Source organism: Papaver somniferum, chromosome 2 (genome assembly GCF_003573695.1).
Source record: "Papaver somniferum cultivar HN1 chromosome 2, ASM357369v1, whole genome shotgun sequence".
Classification (NCBI taxonomy): domain Eukaryota; kingdom Viridiplantae; phylum Streptophyta; class Magnoliopsida; order Ranunculales; family Papaveraceae; genus Papaver; species Papaver somniferum.
In genome coordinates, this window is record NC_039359.1 from 49,241,826 (window position 1) to 49,269,075 (window position 27,250).

Sequence of the window (27,250 nt, forward strand, 5' to 3'; positions counted from 1 at the left end):
AGAGATAAGAGTTTCGGAGAAGTTGTTCTTCTCATTAATTTTGGATGATTTACACTGTACAACGAGTATACATATTTATACAGACTCTAAAGACTTGTAACACAAGTAATACCCAACATTAAACTTTCCTACAGTACAAGATATTCTATGTATAGGAGTTCTAGAACATTCTTTGACCATCACGTTATAGATGTTGTCTTAACAAATTGTCCGCATATCGTTTAGAATATACCAAAGTTATGGCTGAAATTCGCTCCAGGAACTATAAAAAATCTCTGGATCATCCCAGCTTCGAACTCGAGAAACAGCTGACACAAGAACAAAAGAATAACAACCGCATAGTAGCAGCAGAGAAGATTATGGACAACTCCTAGAAGACATAACTCAGGTTTGATGTCTTTTATTATTATGGACAACAAATAAGTAATATACTAAGATTGACCAATTTATACGTTTTACAAATTTATGTAAATTGCGTACAAGATTCAAGGAATCAGTTCTAAGTTATTTTAACTGTTAGTGTTTTATTACTGAGTACTTCTTTATTGATCATCATTCCCTTTTAAATCGTCCAATCCAATCTCTTGGTTTTGCTCGTTGTTGGGCAAAGATAGCAAATCTATGGATGAACTTGATGTACTTCTCCTACTATTAACAAGTTTGAACTACTGGCTTGAAGGATCACACATTCTATCTCTACTCAAACAATTGCAAGAATTAGTAACAATGATATTGTTAGAATCAACATCTAAACAAACAGCGGTGTGGTTTTTGTCGGTGAGCTTAGTATCTGTACATATAATTCCAAGCTTAGCCGGCTTCCCTACTCCATCAGCTTGCAGACAGAAACCCTTTAGTGATATATGTTTCTGTGGGGTGTAATCCCATCCTTCAGTAGCCGAACAAGATCCCAATTCCAATGGTGCAAACAACGATTTTCTGAGGACGCAAAGTCCTGTCGATGGATGAAACATTATTTTGTATTGAGTTCTCTCAGAAATACCAGGACCTTGAAAAGGAGCTTGAATTGAAGAAATTCTTTCAATGAAACTAGAATTCCTAGCCCCACACCAGTTGTAATCTAAAACTCCATAGAATTCCTCCCTTCCTACCACACCTTGTCTTAAGTTATAACTCCCAACTAATGGCCATTGAGCCCAATCCAAATCAAGTTCCGCAGCAACACCCATCATGCAATTGAAATACCTATTGTCATTCACATTAGTACCTCTTTGATCTATTCCATATTCGCTTAAAAACAGCGGTGCTACACCCTGTTCAAGCAAAAATCCTGTTCTTCTCATCAAGCTATTCACTACACTTCCACACGCGTAATTGGGATTATTATTTTTCCACAGATGAGAGTTTGTGAAGGCATACCAATGTACCTCATAAACTAGTTTTCCTGTGAAAGTTAGGTTCACTGGTTGTTTAGCAAGGAAACTTAGTTCAGCATCGAAATTCAATCCGGATAATATTACTAGAATATTTGGGTTTGCTGCATGAACTGCTTAAGCGCCTTGTTGCATATACCTGATGATGAGTTCATGAACAAAAAATTTAGCGAATTCGCATATCACCTAATTATGGGTTATAAGTAATGTGTTAAATTCTAGTTATAAGAACTTTGAAAATAAGAGCATGACTATATACATACTTGTACCAGTCCTTGACATTTTGCTTGCGCCCTCTAAGCTCGTTTCTTAGGCTCATGCCAACAACACTGGTTGAGCCATTGAAAATGGAGGCCATCTTAGTAAGTCCCTTGATCCACATTTGCGGATCAAAGTATTTATCTCCGAAAAATCTATTGCCGTCGGAGTTACTACAACACCAACCCGGCTTACTGATATGGTTGTCTAGTATTACCATCACGCCGTTCTCCCCCAAATTGGATACAACAGCCTAGACATCAACAAGTGAAAAGTTCATTCATTTATCTCATTTTAAATTTGCAAGTGCTCATGAAAAAGGGTAGTTAATAGATTACCTGAAATGCTTCAATAAGAGGAAGGTCAAGGGGAGATGGGTTATTAGCCTGTATTCCAGATATGGATTCAAGAAGTCCCAAGCTTTGAAAAGATTTTCGAACAGTGATGGATGCCAAAGAATGTTGGAAAAAATTGGGTTTCACAAAGGACGAATGAATCAGAGAAGAAAGTGTTGCACTCCAAAACTTTCAAGGCTTGTATAAATTTCTTTTAGACAAATATTTCTACCCTCCCAATAACAATTGGCGATTACAACAGGTATGCGAAATATTGCCTTCAGGATACAATGAAAGCCCTGCAACGAAAACTGAATTCAAGGTTTGTACCCCTTGATTCAATCAAGAACACACAAAGAGATTTCTGATTTCTGATGATGCTTTTTGAAACAGAGAAAACAGATTGATTTTTCTTATATGTTTAAACGAAACTGGGAGAAGCTATTTATAAAGGGTTTTGCACCTGTTGGAAATAGGTTTTTATTCGCCAACAGGTTTCTATTCACGAAACGTCGGGTTCCTTCATCAACAGACATCAATGGTGTCTTTTGGATTCGAAATTTTCGAACAGGCTTTTATCGGCCAAATAAAACCGTCAGGTCGACCACAGCCTGGGGGGGCGATGCCCCCCAGGACCCCCCTTTGGTAAGCGGTGTTGAAAATATTCCAACATTCTCCCCCTATTTTCAAAAACCATAAAACAAAGTTAAAACTTTTAAATCAGAGCGACTGCATCACCGAAGTGACTGCCTACGTACCCGAGTGGGATCAAGCCAACGTAGTTCAAGCACAATTGAGACTAAGCATCATCGTTGAAATCAACACATAAATGATAGGTATCTTTTGGATTTGAACCTTCACTTAGTGTAAGAAACTCAAAGCCTTATCGAGGTTCTATGGTGAAACCAGTCTTGAACCAAGTACCCCTTATGATAAAACCGGAGTCTCCACACATATTGATTTCATAAAATCATGTGTTCTGTAGCCAAGCACGTTAATGGCCATGTGCTTATATCCTTGTTCATGAGTCTTCTTTAGAGAACGGTCTTCTTCTCTTAGGAAACGGCCTTATTTCCATACTCATATAGGTAAGTCTCGAAGGTGTTTCTGCGATACACTTTTACTAATCATAGACTCATTAAGGATTTACATCCATCCTATTTTCTTGCAGAAACCAGCACTAATAAGAAATGGGAAGTTTTTATTAGTGCTCCATAATTACTTTCATAACTTGTTGGTACCACATTGAACCTTGTTTATCCTTTTCAAAACATAGGTTGGGTTTCTGCTATGGGAGATCAAACTTCCTTCACAGACCTTAGTCCCATTTCTTTCCTTTTTATTGAAACCACTGAACTTGGTAGACTTTTCGTAAATGGGTCTGCCAAATTCCTCTTTGATTCAATAAAGTTAACCGTAACTACTCCCCTCTTGAGTAGTTGCCTAACCATGTAGTGTCTAAGACTTGCATGTCTAGACTTTCCATTATAAGTCTTATTAGAGACATTATAGATTGTAGCTTGATTATCACAATTAATCAAGACCGCCGGAGTTGGCTTCTTCCAAAAAGGAATTCCATAAGTAGGTTTCTAAGCCAATCTGCCTCCTTACATGCATCAGTTAAAGCTATCAATTCTGACAACATTGTTGAATCAGAAATACAAGTCTGCTTCTTGGAACTCCAAGACACAGCAGCACCCCCTAATGTAAAAATCCATCCAGAAGTTGACTTGGAATTTGATTCTACATTGTTCCAGTTAGCATCGCTGTACCCCTCTAGTGCAGCGGGATAGCCTTGGTAATGCAAACCAAAATTTATTGTTCCTTTCAAGTAAGCCATAACTCTTGAAACTGCTTTCCAGTGTTCATATCCTGGATTACTTGAGAAACGACATAATATTCCCACGGCTTGGGCTATGTCCGGTCTTGTGCAATGCATAGCGTACATAAGACTCCCAATAACACTAGAATACTCAAGTTGAGCATGAGTACGGCCGGTGTTCTTCATTAACTTGATAGTATGGTCTAAAGGAGTAGGTGCTGGATTGTCATCAAAGTGACCATATTTCTTGAGAAATTTCTCAATATAATGAGATTGAGTTAAAACCAACTCATCTCCCTTTCTTAGGATCTTAATTCCCAAGATTACATCAGCCTCTCCTAAATCCTTCATATCAAAGTTAGAACTAAGAAACTTCTTTGTTTCTTCCACAACAGATATGTCAGACCCAAAGATTAACATATCATCAACATACAAACAGAGAATCACACAACCAGAACTATCATGCTTACTATAGATACATTTGTCCGCATCATTCACCACAAAACCATATGACAAAACTACTTTATCAAACTTCTCATGCCATTGCATAGGGGCTTGCTTCAAACCATAGAGAGATTTCACTAACTTGCAAACTTTCTTCTCTTGGCCTGGTATATGAAACCTTCAGGTTGTTCCATATATATCTCTTCTTCTAAATCCCCATTTAGAAAAGCAGTTTTGACATCCATTTGATGCACAACCAACTTATGAATAGAAGCAAGTGCAATCAAGCAACGAATGGATGAGATGCGGGCAACAGGAGCATATGTATCAAAGTAATCAATACCATGTCTTTGTTTATAACCCTTGGCAACTAGCCTTGCCTTAAACTTATCAACTTCACCATCAGCTCTCAACTTTCTCTTGAATATCCATTTACTTCCTATTGCTTTAGCACCAGGAGGTAAATTTACTAATACCCAAGTCCCGTTAGTCAAAAGCGAATGCTTTTCATCATTGATGGCTTCTTTCCAGAAATTTGCATCTCTAGAACTCATGGCTTCAGCATAAGTTTTAGGGTCATCATCAGTATGCATAACATACTGGTTAACACTAAGAATTCTATTCTTATTTGCCTCTACAAGGTAATAAATAAAGTTTGGATCAGGCTTTTTCTCAATCCTTCCTCTCTTACTCCTTCTAGGTTCGATATCTTCAGTAGGCACTGAAATATCATTGTCATGAGTAGGAGAGGGATTTTCATCATTGTTATCAATCTCCATAGGTTCTAGATCAGGTAACAATGGATTCTCCATGGGTTGCATTTGAGAACTGTTCCTATTTAAGTTCTCAAAGAATTCCACATCTACAGATTCTATAATCTCAAAAGTGTCAAGGTTTATAAATCTGTAGGTGATACTATTAAGAGAGTATCCCACAAAAGCACATTTATAAGCCCTGTTTCCCAACTTTGGTCTTTTGGGATCAGGCTTTCGAACATATGCTAAACAACCCCAGACTTTAAGTCTTCTCAAGTTTGGTTTCCTCTTAAACCACAACTCATAAGGAGAAACACTCTTCTTTTTCAAAGGAATTCTATTCAAAATATAACATGCAGACAACATAGCTTCACCCCACAAAGAATTAGGCAAACCAGAACTTATAAGCATGCAATTAACCATATCAATCAAAGTTCTATTTTTCCTTTCAGCCATACCATTTTGTTGAGGTGTGTAAGGTGCAGTACGTTGATGAACTAAACCATGCTCTTGACAAAAGGAATTAAATTCAGTAGGAAAGTATTCACCACCACGATCAGAACGTAAAATCTTAATTTTGTGCTCTAATTGTGTCTCTACTTCTGCTTTATAAATCCTAAATTTATCAAAGACTTCATCCTTAGATTTCATTAAATATGTATAAGCATATCTAGTACTATCTTCTATAAAAGTGACATAATACTTATTTCCACCACGAGTGGCAGAACCATGCAAATCACCCACATCACTATGTACTAATTCAAGTAAGGAAGAATTTCGTACTACAGACTTATGGGAAATTCTAGTTATCTTTGCTTGCACACATATTTCACATTTAGAAGCATGATCAAAATTGCAATCAGAAATCAAGCCTAATCGATTCATGTTTCTAAGAGAACCATAATTCACATGCCCTAATCTACCATGCCATAAATTAACAGAGTCAACAATATAAGCAGAACCATTATTTATTAAATTAAGCTTAATCATCCCATTACAAGCATATCCTTGTCCAACAAACACACCATTTTTGGACAACACAAACTTATTAGACTCATAGGTCGTCTTGAATCCAGCCTTCATACAAGGTCGCCGGAAACAAGGTTCTTCACGATGTCAGGGACATGTAAAACATTAGTAAGAGTCACAGTCTTTCCCGAAGTAAACGAGAGTTCAACAGTGCCTTTCCCAATAACTTTGCTGCGTTGACCGTTTGCGGAGACAACATCGTTTCCTTCTCCACTAACCGGTTCGTATGTCTTGTAAAGATTTCTATCCTTACAGATATGGATGGTTGCACCATTGTCGTACCACCATCCACCCCCAGTTTCAGCAACAGCATTGGCGGCTTGCACCACGATCACAAGTTTGTCATCGACCATATTTGCCTCCTTTTTCTGGTTCTGCTGTTGTTTCTTTTTGAGACGACAGTCACGAGCAAAATGGCCGGGTTTGTCACAGAAGTAGCAAGGGCCGACAGCGCCCTTCTTCTTACTCTTCTTGTTGGGATGCTTCTTAAACTGAGTATCATTCTTAGGTTTCAAGGAATTCGGTGTTTTAGATTCTTCTACGCTATTCACCTTAGAATGGTTTTCAGAATGTGGACTATCCTTAAGTTCTCGCTTACGAGAGTCCTCTTCTATGCGAAGATGACGTTGTAAGGCCTCTAAATCATAGTCAGTCTCAGCATGCTTAAGTTTCTTCTTATAACCATTCCAAGAAGGGGGGAGACGAGAAATAATAACCCCAACAACTAACGCAGAAACAAGATCAATTCCAGCATCCTTAAGTTGATTAACTATGAGTAAAAGTTCACTGACCTGGGCAATGATTGACTTACTGTCAACCATCTTAAAATCCATGAAATTGCAAATCAGGAATTTCTTGTTGCTTGCTTCAGAAATCTTGTATTTGTTGTCAAGCGCAGTCCACAATCCCTTTGCAGTCCCAATACTCCGATGTGCATTGTACACATGTTTTTCCAGAGCATTCAAAATATGACCACGACACATGAAATCATCTTCCTGACGCTGCTTTCGTCTAGCCTTCAATTCCTCAGTGTCATTGTCAGTTGCAGCAGGAATTTCCTCCAATCCATCTTCAAGTATGTACCACAACTTGATGGTGATCAGGAAAAACTTCACAGTCTCTTGCCAACGGGTAAAACCTTCACCATCAAAACGTTCCAATCGAGTAAAGGTTTGGTTCATCACTTGCAGAGATTGAGCAGTAGCATTCGAATTCGAAGATTCACCCTCCATTGCCAGAAGATATTTGTCTAAAAACTGTTGGAAAAAATTGGGTTTCACAAAGGACGAATGAATCAGAGAAGAAAGTGTTGCACTCCAAAACTTTCAAGGCTTGTATAAATTTCTTTTAGACAAATATTTCTACCCTCCCAATAACAATTGGCGATTACAACAGGTATGCGAAATATTGCCTTCAGGATACAATGAAAGCCCTGCAACGAAAACTGAATTCAAGGTTTGTACCCCTTGATTCAATCAAGAACACACAAAGAGATTTCTGATTTCTGATGATGCTTTTTGAAACAGAGAAAACAGATTGATTTTTCTTATATGTTTAAACGAAACTGGGAGAAGCTATTTATAAAGGGTTTTGCACCTGTTGGAAATAGGTTTTTATTCGCCAACAGGTTTCTATTCACGAAACGTCGGGTTCCTTCATCAACAGACATCAATGGTGTCTTTTGGATTCGAAATTTTCGAACAGGCTTTTATCGGCCAAATAAAACCGTCAGGTCGACCACAGCCTGGGGGGGCGATGCCCCCCAGGACCCCCCTTTGGTAAGCGGTGTTGAAAATATTCCAACATTCTCCCCCTATTTTCAAAAACCATAAAACAAAGTTAAAACTTTTAAATCAGAGCGACTGCATCACCGAAGTGACTGCCTACGTACCCGAGTGGGATCAAGCCAACGTAGTTCAAGCACAATTGAGACTAAGCATCATCGTTGAAATCAACACATAAATGATAGGTATCTTTTGGATTTGAACCTTCACTTAGTGTAAGAAACTCAAAGCCTTATCGAGGTCGACCACAGCCTGGGGGGGCGATGCCCCCCAGGACCCCCCTTTGGTAAGCGGTGTTGAAAATATTCCAACAAAGAATCATTAGTAACTAAGAACAAAGGCCAAGTTAGCCGAACACAGTTAAATCCCATGTTTCTAATCTTTTTTGAAATCGAATCCAAAGGTTGCTTACTCAGCCCTTCAGCTACCATAGGTTCAAGATGAGATACCCAACTCGTGCATGCTAATTTTACTCTCCGTCCGTTTTCATCGACGATCCATCTTGAATTTGTATTTAGAGTTGTAGGCAATGCTGCCGGTGTAGGCTGAGCAGTGTAACATCCTATATATTATATATAAATGAAGTTGCAAAAAACAAAAGACTTTGTTTAAATTTGTTATTCATGGTGATGAATTTGGTTACGATGCGATTAGAATTAAAACTGTGTTCCTCTGAGATTATGAATAAGTTGAACTAAAATATAGATTATGAATATTAAAATATATTAGGATACAGGAAAGTAGACTTACTGCTCGGACTCGGAGAAGAGATTTGCATGGAAATCAAGACTAATAAGAGGAAGAAGCATAAGAACACACAGATCTCGGCCATGATTTCAATGGACAGAACTTCTTCTCGTTTGAAATTACGAGTCTCACTTTTGGTATGATTATGTAAGATGTTGATGCTCTCTGATCAGTTGTACCAAAACTAACCTCTACTTGCAGCTATATATGAATGAATTTAATAATACACATACGAAATGGTACGTATATTAAATTGATTAAAATTGACAAAATAATACCACGATGATGCCTATACTTTTAGAGCAACCACAGCCACGACTAAATTTGGGGACTATACCCAAATTTAATCTGAAAACGTAGCGCAGTGGGACGGACCATAGGTATATTTAGTCTGGAAAACTAGGGTTTGAGATTAAATGTAGTCGTCAACCCAGACCAAATCAACATATAGTGGGACGTAAGTATTGAGAGCGTGTGATGTTAGGCGTGAGTATAATGAGCGTCTGGGACTAGGCGTTACTGTAGTGAGCGTTTGATTATGGAGCGTTAATAGAATTTGCGTCTGAATGATGCGCGGTTATAAAAACCGCCTGGAAAAACGGTTACTATATGTACGCCTCACACCAAGCGTTGTTATAATCTCCGCCCCAGTTATATGGTACTTTATGAAAAATAGAAAAACGCATATCAGGCGAGAGTAATATGTGCGCCCCACGCCAGGCGAGAGTAATATGTGCGCCCCACGAAAGGCGAGAGTAATACTTGCGCCCCACGCCAGACGAGAGTAATATGTGCGCTCCACGGCAGGCGATGATAATACGTCCGCCGGATCAAATTTTAATCTTTCACCATTGTGCTTCACCTCCACTAAACTCATTTTTTTTTAGCTTTTAGTCTGGTTTATAGTATTTAGTCCCGTCCATGTCTGTGGTTGCTCTTAGGCATGATTATACCAGCCAACCTTGCCAATAATGTTTTTTTTTTTTTTTTTGATGGAGCCAATAATGTGATATGTTGTATAATAATATCACGACCTTCCTCCCTCAACGAGTTAAGAGAAAACAAAAATCTTGGGTAGATTGGCGACAGCTGAGCCTAGGGCTGTACATGGGTCGGTTTGGGTCGGGTTTGGCTTCACCCGTCACCCAACCCACTGATGGTGGGTAACAGAAGTTGTCACGCGCAACCAACCCAACATTATAATGGGTTGGTTTTCATTCGATCCACATTACGGTGGGTTGGATCAGATGGGTGGTAGATTACCCACCATAAAATACAATGAACATTACATTAAGAACCCAATTGAAATAAGCCAACCCAAAATCAATCTTAGGAAACAAAACGCTAATTAGTAATTACAAATTACAACGATTTCCTCTTAAAAATTCTTCAGACTTACTCGAAAGAAAGACATTTATTAAAACGAAAGAAGTTTCTGTTTATTTTTTCTTTATCTTTATCTACATGAAGTTTCGATACGTTTGGAATTCAAATTTTTGATATCACCAACCAAAGACATTTAGCTCTAAATGCTCTCACTTGATAAAATGGAGTTCGGTGTGTGCAACTAAAGCTGGAGGTGATCTCGGTGTAATGAATTTGAAAAGATGAATATGGCTTTGTTGGCAAAATTGTTTTGCAAATTTGGTGTCGAGAAAAATCATTTCTGGGGCAAAAATGTGGGTCCAAATACTCGGAGTGCGTGCCAGGAAAAATTACTACTTCACATGGGGTTTCTTGCTGGACAGCATTTCCAAAAATTTGGTTTGTTTTCTACTTGTGCTCGGTCAGTGTTTTTTTCCCTTAAAAAGTCCATTTCCCTCGAGAGATTTTAAAAAAAATAAGTCCATTTCTTGGAAGGATTCCTACAGCTAAAAGATCATCAGATTAAATAAACAAAATCCGTACACGGATTTTGCAACAAATTAACCAAATTTTCCATAAACATGCATAACATATATTTTGTTCTTCTGGTGCGGCAAATGTAATAAATTATTGAAAAAACTCGTAACCGAGAAAAACATACGTAAAAAAATAAGAGTATTTATTTAAAAATAATAGGATTGCGAAAATGCTATATGAACAATTTTGTAACAGCGGATTGACAGCAAACTATGATGTGGCCATCTAACGTGTACGTATACGTCCGAGAATCACTGTTTTTTCTTGGCCTCTTCTTATTTACTGCAACCAACAACTACATGAAGTATTCATTATATTGCAGGGTTCTTTTATTCTTGATGATAAAGCCCAAAACGATCAAAATTTCAAATTTGAAAAGCTACTATAGTTTCGAAATCAACTGGCTTAATTGGTCTAATGAGATGAAGTTACATAAAGAGGCACTTAGCATTATGATCTGCAGAAAAATTCAAAAATTTTCCATATACAACTGTTTGTTTTGTACCCTAACTTAACTATAAGTTTTGATTGCAAGCTTTTGCCCGCATAAATTGATTGGTTTAATCGTGAATTTTAAATTGATTAATCTCAATTTTATGCCCCAATAATGTTGTTTTAAATTGATAAATCTCAATCATATTCCTTAATCTGGATGAGCGATCATGATATGATTGGAGGATTTTTTTTTTTAATTCAAGGAGTATTATAAAAAATTCCTTACTCTTGATATGATCATGAAAATCTTGACGAGATTCCTAGAAAAACTCTGTATAGTCCGGATTTTTCGATAAGAATAAGTTTTTTTTTGTTTAGTTTTCGGTAGACGACGTGAATATAAAAGAAAAATAACTGTCTTCCACGTAGTTTGCCGCGTCAACTTTGTTGTCATTTAGCTGTTACAGTGCTGCTCAAGTAGCAGAATCAGATTGTTATTGATATGACGGTATTGGGCCATGTTACTGCATTTTTCATATAATAACAACACAACTAACTTTTTAGGATACGATTTGTATTTAATTACCATTTAAAGAACTGTATTTTTAATTAAAACCCAGATATTATCTTTCTTTCTGAAACAAAGTCTACTATTAAAAAGGCCAATTTTTTACTGAAGCAAATGAAATATCCTAATTTATGGTGCAATGAGGATAGAATTAGAGTAGGAGGATTAGCTCTCTTACGGAAAGATGGAATTAATCTTGAGTTCATACATAATTCAAGTTACATGGTTAACCTCATAATAAAGAATAATGATACTAATGATGAATGGTTTCTTACTTGTTTGTATAGCTCTTCTTATGACAATGAAAGACGGGTTCAATGGAGATTTATTAATGAAATGGGTGAAACATGAACCTTCCTTGGGTCATTATAGGGGATTTCAATTCTACTTTATATAGCTATGAAAGACAGAGCTATTTTATACAACCAAACCAATCACACCCTATCATCATCATACCATCACTGATTTGGGCCTAATAGACATACCTTACACAGGTTGTCCTTTTACATGGTCAAATCAAAGAGATCATATTCAACAAGTAAGAACCAGATTAGACAGAGCTCTTTGCCTACCTTCTTGGATGACTATCTTTCCCAATCTTATCCTAAACAATCTCATTCCATGTGGCTCTGATCATGCTCCCATACTTCTAAATACCAACCCACAAAATGAAAATCTCAACAAGCCATTCAGATTCTATGAGCATTGGCTTTCAAACAGAACTTGCAAAGAAGAGATTAAAAAAAGTTTGAAATGCAACAAGAGAGGAAGTGAAGCTTTCAAATTCACAAACAGACTAAGGGAAGCAAAGAGGGGTTTGAAAGTTTGGAGAGTCAAGGATTATGGGGACACTGACAAGAAGATCAAGGATACTCAAATTCAACTACAACAAATCATTAGTCAGCCTCAAGTTAACATGTCTGAACACAACAGATGCCAACAACAACTGAAAAACCTCTATGAAATTAAAAACAGAACTGCCTTTCAACAGTCAAGAGAGAATGTTATAAAGTATCAAGATAAAAACTCAAAAATCTTTCATGCCCAAGCCAACTATAGAAGAACATGCAATCAAATTCATTCTATACAAGATGCCAATGGAGAATGAAAGAACACAAGATAAGAAATTTCAACAATTCTACTTGATCACTTTCAAAAAATTGCTACTACCTCCAACCTTGAAGAAAACGAAGAAATTATGAGCCTCATTACACCCTGCATCTCAGAAGAAGAAAACATCAAGATCATAGAAATCCCAAACTCTCAGAAAATCAAGAAGAATGTTTTCCAGATAAAATCTTGGTCATCACCAGGGCCAGATGGATTCCAAGCTGGGTTCTATTAACAAAATTGGGAGATTGTAGGAAATGATGTTATCAAGATGGTGCAGGAATTTTTCAAACATGGTAAGCTGTTAAAAGAATTGAATCGCACCTTCCAAACCCTCATACCAGAGAAAAATTGCATCCAAACCCCTTATGATTTTAGACCAATAAGTCTGTGCAACATCTCATATAAAATCATATCAAAAATCATGACAAACAGACTAAAACCCATTCTTCACAAAATCATCTCTCCCTGGCAAACATCTTATGTTCCTGGTAGAAATATTATGGACAACACTATCATTGCTCATGAAATTGTACATCATATGAAGAATACAAGAGCTATACATGGTTGTGTTGCTGTAAAATTTTACATGTCAAAAGCATTTGACAGAATGGAATGGAGTTTCATCAAAAAAATACTGCAGAGACTTGGTTTTACTGAAAAATGGTGCCAGTTGGTGGATCAATGCATCTCAACTGCTACCATATCTATATTGCTTAATGGTTCTCGCATTGAAACAATGATTCCTACAAGAGGTCTAAGACAGGTTGATAGTTTATCACCTTATATCTTCATCCTTTGCATGGAAAGTTTCAGTAGAATGATACAAGCTGAAGTGGAGAAAAAGAACATATGTCCAATATATCCATCTAGAAATGGCCCTCTAGTTTCACACTTGTTCTTTGCAGATGACTGCATCTTGTTTTCTACTGCTAAATGATCTTCAATAGATAATCTTCAAAAAGTCATTCACAGCTTCTGCAAGGTTTCTAGACAAATGGTAAACATCAGTAAATCAATCTTACACTTCAACAAGAGACTCAGTGAAGAAGCCAAGGAGTATGTCTGCAATACTATGGGAATGGACATCATGCCTTTAGATGAGAAGTATCTTGGAATAAACCTCTTCATAGGCAGCAAAAAAACTAAGTGCTTCAACAGTATTCAAGAGAAGATACATAAGAGAATACAACAATGGCAAGCTGGTATGGTTAATCAATTTGGCAGAAGCACTCAAATACAATCAGTTACAAATTCAGTGGCACAATTTCAGATGGGTTGTTTTATCCTTCCTCAACAAACAATAAACCAGCTAGAAGCCACTCAAATAAGATATTGGTGGAACAAAAATAATGGCAAGGGAATTTATTTCATTTCTTGGAGTGATTCTCAATTCCTAAAGTACTTCAATGAAGCTTTGATCACTAAATTGGCTTGGAAGCTTGTCCAAGAGAAAGGGAAGAACTGGACTCTAATTCTTGAAGCTAGATACTTCAAACAAGAAAATATTCTTCAAGATGATCTCACTAATAAAGGTACTGAAATATGGAAGAGTATAACTAAAGGTATTGAATGGGTGAGAAGGTTTCATATTTGGTTAATTGGAGATGGTAAAACTGTATATGATTATAGAGATAATTGGATACAAGGATATTCATCTCAGCAGCTTCAAGAAACTTTTGGATAAAATGAAGTTATTCCATATCATATGAAAGCTACAGACTTTATAGACCATAACACAAGAAGCTGGAACATGAAGCTGGAACATGAATCTTCTGCAAATTTACTTCACTCAAGATCAGATTGAACATATCCTCAACATAAAGACTTCAATGCAGCATGAAGATACTATCCAATGGTCTCTCACAAGCAATGACATGTTCACAGTTAGCTCTACCTATAAAGCTATCATTTGTTACTACAATCAAAGCCTTATTCACAAGGAAGAGGAAGCTAAAGTTTGGCTGGGGATATGGCACTTACAAATCCCACACAAATGTCAATTATTCATCTGGAAAGTGTCAAAAGATATTCTCCATGTCAACCAAAAACTCAGTAGATATGGCCAGATGCAAGATAATAGCTGGAAAAAATGTCAAGCTGAAAATGAAACCACCACTCACATGATTGTTAAATGCACCTTTTCCAGAAGAGTTTGGAGTGCTATATCTCCAGACATTGCTCAAGAAATAAACAATTTTCAAGATATTCAACATTGGATAAAATATTGGGAAAGCAGAAGCTCTAGAATCAACTTTGAAGCCAAAGGCAATATAAACCTAGTTGTTATTACAATGTGGTTTATATGGAAGTCAAGGTGTGCATTAGTTTTTGAAAATATGAGATGCTCCATCAACAACATGAAGACCAGAATTCTTCAGTTCCGCATTGATAATAAAATTCAAACTAACATAAATTTGAATCATTTGCAGGTGTTATGTCATAGCAACATAAGTACTAGAAGAACCACTTCTAACTCTAACTACTGGAACCCTCCTCATAGAGGAATGCTGAAAATTAACATTGATGCATCTGTCTTACCAAATAATCATTTTGCTGGAATTGCTCTAATTATCAGAGATTTTACAGGTCAGTTGGTGGAAGCCTGGACCATGGTACAAAGAATTAGAGATGTCTCTCAGGCTGAAGCAATTGCATCTCTTAAAGCTCTTCAATGGATCTCTCAATTCCAACTTCAGAATGTCATTGTTGAAGGTGATAACAAGAAGGTGATGGAAAGTATCAATGGTCTGTACAACATCTCTCCCTGGGAAGATGGTAATATTGTTAAGAAATGTCAGCATTTAATTTAGTGTTTAGGTTCTATTGTAGTGTGTTTTAGAAATAAGAAGTGTAATCAAGTGGCAGATCTTTTGGCCAGGTATGCTAGGACCAACAATTGTAGGAGAAAATGGAATGGAAATCTTCCAGACAATGTAATGGCTAGAATTGAGAGAGAAAAACCTGTAACTTTGCTTTTGTCTGTTGGCTTTCAATGAAAATCTTTGTGTTTTTGTTTCAAAAAAAAATTATATTTAATTAAAATTTGTTGATTGATAAAAAAAATTAAAAAATATAAACAATGGTATCATCATAGTGCACAACGACAAAAAGTTAGGTTCTTATCAGAAAGCATTTGAGTCGATAAAAAGAATTTGCCATCGAAAAATACAGAGTAAAGTCGTTTACTGAATGGTACCTCTTTCAACGATTAGCTTTCTTAATGGTCAAATTGAACCGTCAAGACATGAACAAACCACCATCTGAAGCAATTTCCGGTATTTAATTAGGCAGTTGTTAATTAGGTGACTTAATATGTTTCATTCTTTGTTAAGTAAGTGGATACTTAATTAATTCACGATGATTCTTAAAATACCAAGACTGTTAATGGGGTACAAATTTGCTTGGGATGTACCAACCCCGAGTGTTGTTTTGTCTTATTTGTATTTTGTTACACCCCAAACAAACCGGTACTACTATTAGCAACCTTATAAAATAGTGCACTTGCATATTAATCGTTTGACTCTAATAAAGTTGGCAAGATTGCACGTTGACCGGCGAAGTCAGTATGTTCAATTGTTACAACGCTGCTGATGAGGTATCAATTTGGTTGAGTGTATAATTCTTTTTCCTTCGTGTTTTTTTTTTCGAGAAAGCATAGCGTGTGTATAAAATCCTATACTTGAGAATGATTTGTCTTATTAGGTACACCTTCTAGCAAATATGTATCTCCAGATAACAGCCATTTAATTATATTTCGGGGCAGATATGAGAGGCCGAGATGCACCAAGTAACACGATTTGGTTTTTTCTTTCAATTTGATTGTTGTAAGAGTTCATCCAATGGTGAGTCTAGTGGAGGCGGTAAGTGGTATTTGTACAATCGTGCCATGTCATATAGGAGAGAGGTCTTTGTTTAGTGGTGAGGGAGAGAAAATAGGAAGGGGTGAGGAAGACGGGGATTGTTTTCTCGCCCAAAATATATTGTATCAATTTATTATAAAAGTGAAAAAAATAAGGAAGCAAAGATTTCATCCTAGTTTTTTTTTTATTTTTCTTAGCGAGGTTCCAATCTTCGCCCATTTCTAAATCCCCTTTCACCTTACCTGTTTTCGAGGAAACAGAACGGGTATTTCAAAAAAAAAATTGGTTTTTGACCACGGTTTTTGGTTGTTATCATCATCACAATTGATCCACTGGACTCAGCCTGATACTCCTATTTTACTATTTTTGTTAAAGAGTCTTTGAAGCTTATATGATCTTTAAAAGATATTTTTGAATTAAAATAAAAATCTCGGCTGATGTAAGGTTACCATCATGGTTGTATGTTAAGGTACGTTGGAACCTTTTCCTTATATGTTTGGGTTAACGGCCGTTCTGATCCAAAGAAAAAACCAAAAAACTGGTCGTACTAAACGTCGTAAACCTTGTTGATTAGTATAGGGCCACCACTAATTGCCAAACCCAATGTGGACGATGTCTTGGTGCTTGGTGGTTGGTGGTGGTTGCTTGGAATGTATAGTTTGTGATAAGGAATGGCTAGCTGTTTGGGAGGAGATTAAATCTCTGATTTTTTTTGTAAAAGGACTTAAAAATAAGAATGAAACTCTGCGCCCCTTTCCAGAGTCGTAGTCAATTTCAAAACAGGAATGTACGACCAAAAGGTACGACTCGACAAAAAAAACACAATCCATGTGCCTGAAATGATAACGTATATAACTGCATGATGAATGAATGTAATGGGAACAATTTCTCGAGTGCGCTGATAGTGCACTTCAAAAATTGATCAAGTCAACAACACTATTTTTGAGTGTGCAGTGTAAGTCCAGCAGGAGTGCACTCCTTTCCCTGACTGGTCAATTGGACTCATTTGATTGGTCAAGGGTGATTTCCTTCCCGTCCTTGATCAGTCAACTGGACACTAAGAGCATTCGTTTAGGAAAATTATTGTGAAAAGTCCACTGTGGATTGTAAAATGGCATAAAAACGTTGCAAAAAGGCAAAAGTGTTGCTTTTGGATTTTCAGAAGGAATAGTTAATTTATGAAATTTTACCATATTTTAAGACTATGTTTAGTAAACAGCTTTATAGCTGACTTAATGTAGGTTATCAAAGAGTTTGAATGCTCTCGTTCTTAGAATGGAGATTAAATTGCACTAATTTAAAGCTTATTCCTAGGTGTTCTGGTGTTGTTTCGCTTCATAATTTTTGACCAAATCAGCTTGATAGATGGAGTCTACAAGCTTATCTCAAGGTTACTTGCCGTGAGATTGCCTTGTATAATTTCTGATTTTCATGTAACATTTGGCCATGAAAGACAGATAAATGATGTGAGCTGCAGAAATAATTGACTCAAGAAGAAGATAAGCTACACCAATTATTATGTGCAAGTTGACTTTGAGAAGGTTTTTGACAACATTAACTGGGGTTGTGTGGATATTACACTGGAGAGATTTGATTTTGATCATATTTGGAGGAGCTGGATCCAATGGTGCATCTTATGAATTTGTCGGATTCTCAATTCTTTTTAACGGTGAAGCTGCAACTATGTACGGATCACATAAGGGTATTAGACAGGGTTGGATAACCCTTTCTTTTTATTATGGTGGTTGACGTTCTTTCACCAATGATAAAGAAAGTAGCTTTATTATGAATAATTTCTTTTTGCTAGAAAAAACGTAATATATTAAGGATGAAAGATTACATAGTAGATTTTAAGAATTCAGGCATGTAACCTATCCATTCTCCAGAGGTTCTAAACCTTCTATTAAACTTTGATGCTTTATCGGCCATCATAATATTGTTTCTTTTTAAGAATTCAAATCTGACTAAACTAAACAGGGAATAATTGTTTTACAGTCATCTATGACTGTCTTATTATACCAATTCAATTGGTTATTACTTGAATTAAAATATTCTATAACTATTTTAGCATCACTCACAAAGCATACTTTATCCAGGCCTTTAGCTTTAGCCCACTTCACTGCTTCAAATAAGGCCATACTTTCAGCTTCCTCAGCATTCCTTACATTCCCATCTTTGAGTTTGCATCCAAGGAATGAGCCTGCAAGGTCAGTCAAAACCAAACCAATACCAGATAGGTTATTATCTTTATCATAGGCAGCATCACTAAAAATTATATGACAGTTAAAAGGAAAAGAGCAAGTGACATGATCAATGGTTTTATCAACAGTAAATTCTGTTCTAACTAGAGCATGGGTGTCAAAACCATTTAGATATAATTCTGTATCATTAACTAGCTTGAGAGAAATTCTAGCAGTTGAATGGTGATTAAGATTTTTCCCCCGAAAAGTATTAGAACATCTATCTTTCCAAATGCTCCAAGCAACTGAAAAAACAACCCCTGCATTCTTTTTTAGTGCATCATGTGTGAGCCATTTTGTGACCCATTCCTGCAAATTAATATTTGAAGTACTGTCTTGTTCGATAACATCTGCATAAGGGGTTAGAGCCCAAACAGACTTAGAAAAATCACAGTGCAGAATAATGTGTTCAGGTGATTCAGAGGTACCAGATTTAAAGATGTTATAAGATGTATCATGACCATTGCTAAATCTAGCAAGAACAGTTTTTGCTGGAAGAATGTTTTCATGGCATTTCCAGACAAAAAGATGTACCTTAGGCAAGATAGGAAGCCTCCACAGGGATTTATAAACAGGATTACTACTCTGAGAATTGTTCATATGGATATTTTGTCCAGAGATGTTTTTGTAGGCCGATTTAATAGTAAACAAGCCATTCTTAGTATGAGGCCAGATAATTCTATCACAACCAGATAAAGGGATCCTAATGTTGAATATATTACTGGCATTCTGTTGTGTAAAATAGGCATTGACTAACTCTACATTCCAAGTTTTTGTTTCCTTGTCAATGAATTCAGAGACAGCAAATTGAGGATTAGCGTTAGAAACTAGGTTCAACAACATTTGGAATCCAATTATCAATAAATCCAATAACTCTACATTATGAATGATTTCTAGTTCTAGTGTTTCAACATCTTTAGCTTTTCGATGATCTTGTAATATTCTTGGATGATTCTGCTACTCAGGTAACCAATTTGAAGAACATTTTGTTTTCTTCTGAACTCGTCTCTGGTTTAAAGTGAAATTTAAAAAAAAACAGGATTGTTGGAATTGGAAGTAATCATAATGCGGCGCAATGTGCTAACATTGTTCGGTGTAGCTTATCTCAATGGCCGATGAACTACCTGGGTATTTCATTGGGGAGTAAGTATTAATGCAAAGCTATATGGGAGGTTATTATTCAAATATTCCATCAAAAAATTTCTACATGGAAGAGTAGGTACTTAATCCAAAGGCCAAAGATTTATAATGGTAAATAATCTATTAGCTAGTTTTCCAGTTTGTTGTCTCTCTATGTTTCAGATGGTTGTATCTGTTATGAAAGAAATTGAAAAGATAATGGGAGATTTCATTTGGGATTATTCTGCCAATTCTAAAAAGAGGAGTTGAGTCTCTTGTTCAAGAGCTTGTTTACCTAAATGCCGAGGTAGCATTGGAGTTAAAAATCTCAAGCTTGTTAACAAGGCTCTTCATTGTAAACGAATTTGGAAGTATGTGAAAGAAATTTGAGCTTTATGGAGGCAGATTAGTCATCAAAATTTGGTGGTCATAAGAATAATTTCTTTCCCAATAGCTTCAGTTTTCCTATTAAACACAACTTATGGGATAGTATCTTAAAAGACCAAAACCACATGGCTCTAAAGTTATTTGACAGTCAAAATGGTTGTAAAATCTTGTTTTCGAAGGAAAGACGAACTGGAGAGAATTCATCTTATATTTCTTATAATACTATCTAGAAGCTTTCTGGAGTGCATCTCTGAAGAATCTGACTGGTCTTTAGATTTCTCAAAAAATTTGAATGTGAAGGAACTAGGTGAAGCAGGTGGGAGACCCAGATTCTGTTATTACCAACGTGAATGAAGATAATGAAAGAAAATGGATTGTTGTTGTGGAGGGTTCTCTGTAGCTAATTGTTACAGCTCTTTGGATGTGGATGGATATCTTATGTTTCATCTTAAGTGTAGTGATCTACACTACAAATGGATCTCAGACAGCCGTTTTCTGCCTACAGAAGTTAAGAGATGAAGAAAAAGAAAGAGAAAGAAGATTTAGATTAAAATTCTCATCGGTTCTCTTACAGCCACTCACAAAATAAGTAGACTAAAACAGCTGACCCACTCGCGTTAGACACACGAGCACATTAACAACATTAGATTTAACGGCTACAGAACCAATTAGACTAACGGCACCACAGAAGATATACGGGGCACCCCTCTCGTACCACCAACACAAGACAGGGTTATGACAATAAGCAACTGTGGAATTCCAAAGTTCCACTGAAGTTTCATTCTTGGTATGAACGTTATGCTACAACAAATCTCTATTCTTGATTTTCTACAACAAGCTGGTGAGAATGATCACAACATTTTTTTTTTTACTTTGCAACGATGTTCAAGACACAAATATGCATCTTTTCTTGCATTGTAAGGAGACCTGTAAGTTGTGGAATTACTTTATAAGTACTTTTTGGGTATTTGGAGATTCAGTTGAAGCTACTCTTTGGAAATGGCCAAACAAAAAGGGCAACAAAAGGCCTAATAAACTGTGGGGTGTAGTTCCATTCGCTGTCTGGTGGACTATTAGGACATAAAAGAATATCTGTCTTTACAGTACAGGGAAATTTAATAAATTGGAACCAATTGGTTATTCCAGTTCAATCTACTCTGCTTAACTGGGTTAAACATACAAAGGTATTCAATGGTTACTCTTTTAGTACCATCATTTGTAACTAGAATGTTGTTGTTTGTGTGAGCTAATTTTATCCATACTTTATGTTTATTTTAGTTTTCACTTTCTATGAGAGCCATTTTTTTAATTGAGTTTTCTCTTTCCCGTCTTTTAAAAAAAAGAAAAAAAAACTTCTACATCGACATAAAAGTGTTGCTGGATGAATTAATTATTGACCTATTATCGAGGTGATTTGAAGATCCAAAGAATAATATCTAGTTATCCAAAATGTGATTTTTGACTCGAATTTTTTTCATGGTCCAAGATAACAAATCTAGCTAGTTGTTTTGTTTAAGTATTTAGTTATTTATATCAATAAAATATTCGGTGCGAACCAGTTTCGAGTTACTACCATAGGTCCATATAGAGGTGTAAATTGGGTTGTGTCGGCACGAGCATAGCCCAGCACAGCACGCTAAAATCTGAGCCCAGCCTAACAAGTTAGTTTCGTGGGCTGTGCTTGGTTAGCCTAATCGGCACAGTAGTACAACACGCGGCACAGATAAGTACGTGGCCCATCCCAGCACAGCACGTTAAGAAAGCAGATCATAGCATGCATAGGTACACCATATAACAAAGAATAATACATCACATTTTGTGTACATTTCACAAAAGAATAACTATTCTAGCTAATTTTGACATTTTATACTGACTTATTTTTATAACAATACATATAATATCTTAATATTTAGAAAAATATATTTCAATATCGTTGTTATAATGCCGTTACCTGTATTTGACTAGAACATTAATTTACATGACAATGATCCAATTTTATATTTGATGGGCTATTTCTTTTTATTGAATAAACTTGTTAATTTTACTTGAAATAATTTCAAATGATATGTTATCTATTTAAATTCTCGTGATAATGTCCGACATTAAGTGATTTGAAATTGTTTATAGCACGTATGCCAGCACGGCACAACACAACACGTTTATTCATGTGTTGTGCCCGTGGACTGTGTTGTGCCTAGCTTTTGACTAGTAAAGCACAGCACAACACAACACGTTTAAATCGTTGGCACAGCACAGCAGAGCACATGGCACGTGAAACACGCGATTTCATGTGTCGGGCTGTGCCGGGCCGGCACGTTTTACACCTCTAGGTCCATAACCCAGTGTCAAACAAATTTGTGTTGTTGAGACTCGAACTAGTATCATCACCCAATATCTTACCATTGTACTAAAATCGTGTCTGCTCTTTTCCTTTTATTTTTTTTTTAATTTTTTTGAGTGAAAGAGAGAAAAGATATATTATATAAGGAGAATGTACAAAATTCTACCGGAAGTAGAGAAAAGAAAAGAAAAAATAAAACAAAATTACAAGAAAAACGAATCACAGTTGTGAACTGAATTAGCAAAGTTTAGATGAACTCTATTTCCAGCAGTTGCAGCCCAAGCTAGAATTAAGGTCATAACATCTGTACCTAGATAACTATCAGTTCTAAAGCTATATTTATCCTCAAAGATACGGGGATTCTTTTCCATCCAGAGAGTCCAAACCACCACTGCCGGAATTAGTTCCCACATAATTTTCGCAGCGCCAACCCATTGAGAAGAGAACTCCATGCAATAACTAATTCCTTCATAGTATTTGGGAAGACCCAAACCCACCTGTTCTTAGGCCTAAGCAAAGACCAGGCTCTGCAAGCAACCTTTCGGTGCATAAAAATGTGATCTTGAGTTTCCGCAGCATTTCCACACAACACGCAACAGTCATATAGTCTGTCCTTTATGATTAAGCATATCTACAGAATTAAGCCTTTCACACCACATGAGGAAATTAATTTTTGGAGGGATTGTAGATTTCCAAATGAAACGGCTAGGGAAGTTGTCGACACCATTTTAGCATAGAGGGATTTGACCGAGGAAATCCCAGAACTGTGTCGTGTATCTTGTAAGGTATCAAGAGTTGGTGGAGTGGAGCCAATTATATTATATCCGGAGAAGTTAAGCATATTGGTTAGCCTCTTGAGAATTTAAAATTCTCTTGAAATCAAAACTCCAACTATTGCTATTATCAGAAACATGATCAGCCACTTTGTTATATTTATCAGCTGCAAACCTGTAAAGTGAAGGAAAATTTGTTGTCCTGGAAGCTAAAGTACACCAAGTATCTTGCCAAAAGGAGACATGAGCACCTGAGTGAATAATAATGGTAAAATTTTCACAAATCAAAGCTTTAGTTTCCACTTTCCGCTACAGATGACTTCCAACAAGCAACACCGTGAGGGGTGGAAATCTTATCACGAACCCATTCAGAATAATTGGTGCCGTACTTGTCAGCAAAAAAATTTCTCCAAAGATGATTTCTCTCGACACCGAACCTCCAGCACCATTTTGCTAATAGAGCCAGATTCATCAACTTCAAATTTAAAACGCCAAGACCACCACTATCTTTTGTAGCGCATACCAACTTCCGGTTTATTAGATGAGAACTTTTAGAAGCCTTGTATTCGCAAAGGAAATTCCTCATCTTTTTCTGTAATTTCTTAATGATTGAAGCTGGAATCTTAAACAATGAGAAGTAATACAATGGAAATGAGCTAAGAAAGCATTTCAAAAGAGCTTGCATCAAACCTTTCAAGAACAGGAGTCCAAATGGCTTTAGAATGATGTCTGCTCTTTTTTGAAGGTTTTCTCTTTTGTTTTTCTTTATTATCAACCAATACAAAACTTATTTGTTTAGAAACCACTAATCACACTATAACTGAACATTAGTACATTAGTAATAAGTGACACAATACATACATGATGGATGTAAGAATAAAAACCAGACAAACAAATCCTTTAGCAGGATGAGGATGATCAAGGACATCTACTCCTGCTACCTAGTAGTAGTCACAAGAAATGTATGTATTTTAAAAGTATTCAAACGTATACATGATACTATCTAAGATCCTGCGGATCATTCTGGGTTATCTAAGATCCTGCGGATCATAATTCTTACGGCCACGCTACTCATTGCCAATTAGTTTTGAGTTGGATGCCCATATTGTAACAAAGCACAGTGAGAAAAATCAACGCAAAGAAAATTTTAGAAGAACCCATGGTTTTTCCTTTGGTGATAAAATATTATGGTTAGACTAATGAAGAAGTACTTGTTTTTGTGGTGGATTTAACTTGTTCAAGTGGGTGCTTATTTATAGTGAAGAATCTTCAAATGCTGGAAAGAAATAATATTCATTATGTTGGATGAGATGTAGTTGTGTTTTGAGAGGAAGTGTGTAAAGAAAAGAAAAGTAGTTGTAATAAGGTGATCACCTTTACTATGGGATGTATTTTTACACTTCCAGTTTAGGCATTAACCAAAGTTATGGCTGAAATTTGCTCCAAGAACTATAAAAATCTCTGGATCATCGAAGAACTATAAAAATCTCCAAAGTTATGGCTTTGAACTTAAGAAACAGGACACCGAAGAGCAAAAGAATAACAACTGCAAGTGAGCTAGAAGCAAAGAAGCAAAGCAAAATAACTGAAGCTTGATGTATTTTTAAGTTTTTAGTATTAATAAAAAATAAAGAATATAAATCAATAGTGACCAATTTATACGTTTTGCAAATTCATGGAAATTGCGTACAAGATTCAAGGAGTATGAGTTCTAAGTTACGATTAAATGTTAGTATTTTTATATATCACTGAGTGTTTCTTTCTTGATCACCATTCCCTTTTAAGTCGTCCAATTCAATCTCTTGGATTTGCTCGTTATTCGGCAAAGACTGCAACTCTGCGGCTGCACTTGATGTACTTCTCGTGCTATTAACAAGTTTGAACAACTGGCTTGAAGGATCACACATTTTATTTCTACTCAAACATTTGCATGAATTAGTAACAATGGTATTGTTAGAATCAACATCCAAACAAACAGCGGTGTGGTTTTTGTCGGTGAGCTTAGATTGAAGATGCATTTTGGATTCAGATATCGTTTCCCATTGCGAACTAGCTAGTATCTGTACATAAAATTCCAAGCTTAACGGGCTTCCCAACTCCATCAGCTAGTAGACAGAAATAAGTTCCCTTTAGTGATATATGTTTTTGTGGTGTGTAATCCCATCCTTCTGAAGTCGAACAAGATCCCAACTCCAATGGTGCGAACAATGATTTTCTGTGGACGCAAAGTCCCCTGGACGGATGGTAAATGATTTTGTATTGAGTTCTTTCAGAAATACCAGGACCTTCCAAAGGAGCTTGAATTGAAGAAATTAATTCCATGAAACTAGAATTCCTCGTCCCACACCAATTATAATCTAAAACTCCATAGAATTCCTCCATTCCTAGCACACCTTGTCTTAAGTAATAACTCCCAACTAATGACCACAGAGCCCAATCCAAATCAAGTTCAGCAGCAACACCCATCATGCAATTGAAATACCTATTGTCATTCAAATTAGTACCTCTTTGATCTATACCAAATTCACTTAAAAACAGCGGCGCTATACCCTGGTCAAGCAAAAATCCTGCTCTTGTCATAAAACCGTTCATTACATTTCCACATACTTGATTGACATTACCATTTTCCCAGTCATGGGAGTTTGTGAACGCATATAAATGTACCTCGTGTACTAGTTTTCCTGTGAACGTTAGGTTCACCGGTTGCTTAGCAAGGAAACTTAAATCTGCATCGAAATTTAACCCGGATAGTATTACGAGGATGTTAGGGTTTGCTGCATGAAATGCCTCAACTCCTTGTTGCATATACCTGATGATGATACGAAGGTTAACTTCAGTGAAAGGGCAATACGTAACGTGTTCGATTCAGTTTTAAGACATTGTATATGCGAAAATAAGTGCATGAATATAAGTACATACTTGTACCAGTCCTTGACATTTTGCTTGCGCCCTCTAAGCTCGTTTCTAAGGCTCATACCAACAACACTGGTTGATCCATTGAAAATGGAGGCCATCTTAGTCAGACCCTTGATCCATAATTGTGGATCAAAGTATTTGTCTCCGAAAAATCCATTGTCGTCGAAGTTACTGCAACACCAACCTGGCTTACTGATATGGTTGTCTAGTATCACCATCACATCTTTTTGCCCCAAGTTGGATACAACAGCCTATAGACATCAACAAGAGAGAGGCTCATTCATATTAACTCATTGTAAATTCGCAATTGGTCATGAAGAAGGGTAGTTATTAGATTACCTGAAGAGCTTCAATTACTGGAAGGTCGAGGAGAGATGGGTTATTAGCTTGTATTCCAGAGAGGGATTCAAGAAGTCCCAATCTTTGAAAAGATTTTCGAACAGTGACTGATGCCAAAGAATCATTAGTAGCTAAGAATAAAGGCCATGTTAACCGAACACAGTTAAATCCCATGGTTCTAATCTTCTTTGAAATCGAATCCAAAGGTTGCTTACTTAGACCTTCAGCTAACAGAGGCTCAAGATGAGATACCCAATTCGTGCAGGCTAACTTTATTCTCCGCCCGTTTTCATCGACAATCCATCTTGAATTTGTATTTAGAGATGTAGGTAAAGCTGCCATTGCAACATAATATATAAACTGAAACACTTAGAAAATAAAATGAAGTTAAGAAGAAGAAAAGACTCCGGTTATGCTTGTTATTCATGGTGATGAATTTGGCTAGAATGTGATAAGAAGAAACATTCGTATTGTGTGTATATATAATTAAGCTTGTTTTAATGATAATGTTTTGGATTTCTTGCAAGACTTGCAATCATATTGTGTGTAAATCAAAGCGTACGTCTTCTTTCTCTCTTTGGTTTTCCTTTGTCTTTTGCTGATCAAAACGTGTGTCGTTATTTGATTTAGTTTTTCTTAGTTTGTTGCATTCATTGTAGTGGAGGTCTTTGTCATACATAATGCACGGA

General features: G+C 36.4%; 2 protein-coding genes and 2 pseudogenes across 2 annotated transcripts; 1 reads left to right on the forward strand and 3 right to left on the reverse strand.

Annotated features, from left to right (window-relative positions):
- Nucleotides 1-665: 665 nt before the first annotated feature.
- On the reverse strand, nt 666-9,445 carry LOC113350956 (annotated as a pseudogene).
- Nucleotides 9,446-14,349: 4,904 nt separating this feature from the next.
- On the forward strand, nt 14,350-15,396 carry LOC113350957. Its single transcript, XM_026595050.1, has one exon. The coding sequence runs from the start codon at nt 14,350-14,352 to the stop codon at nt 15,394-15,396; it is 1,047 nt and encodes a 348-aa protein (XP_026450835.1).
- A 3,014-nt stretch (nt 15,397-18,410) lies between these two features.
- Nucleotides 18,411-19,529, reverse strand: LOC113350958. Its single transcript, XM_026595051.1, has one exon. The coding sequence runs from the start codon at nt 19,527-19,529 to the stop codon at nt 18,411-18,413; it is 1,119 nt and encodes a 372-aa protein (XP_026450836.1).
- Nucleotides 19,530-25,001: 5,472 nt separating this feature from the next.
- LOC113353217 lies at nt 25,002-26,922 on the reverse strand (annotated as a pseudogene).
- Between the last annotated feature and the right edge of the window lie 328 nt (nt 26,923-27,250).

Excerpts from the sequence above, each read along its gene's own strand:
- LOC113350958 (XM_026595051.1), bottom strand. The coding sequence starts at position 19,529 with ATGTTGTTGAACCTAGTTTCTAACGCTAATCCTCAATTTGCTGTCTCT.
- LOC113350957 (XM_026595050.1), top strand. The coding sequence starts at position 14,350 with ATGAATCTTCTGCAAATTTACTTCACTCAAGATCAGATTGAACATATC.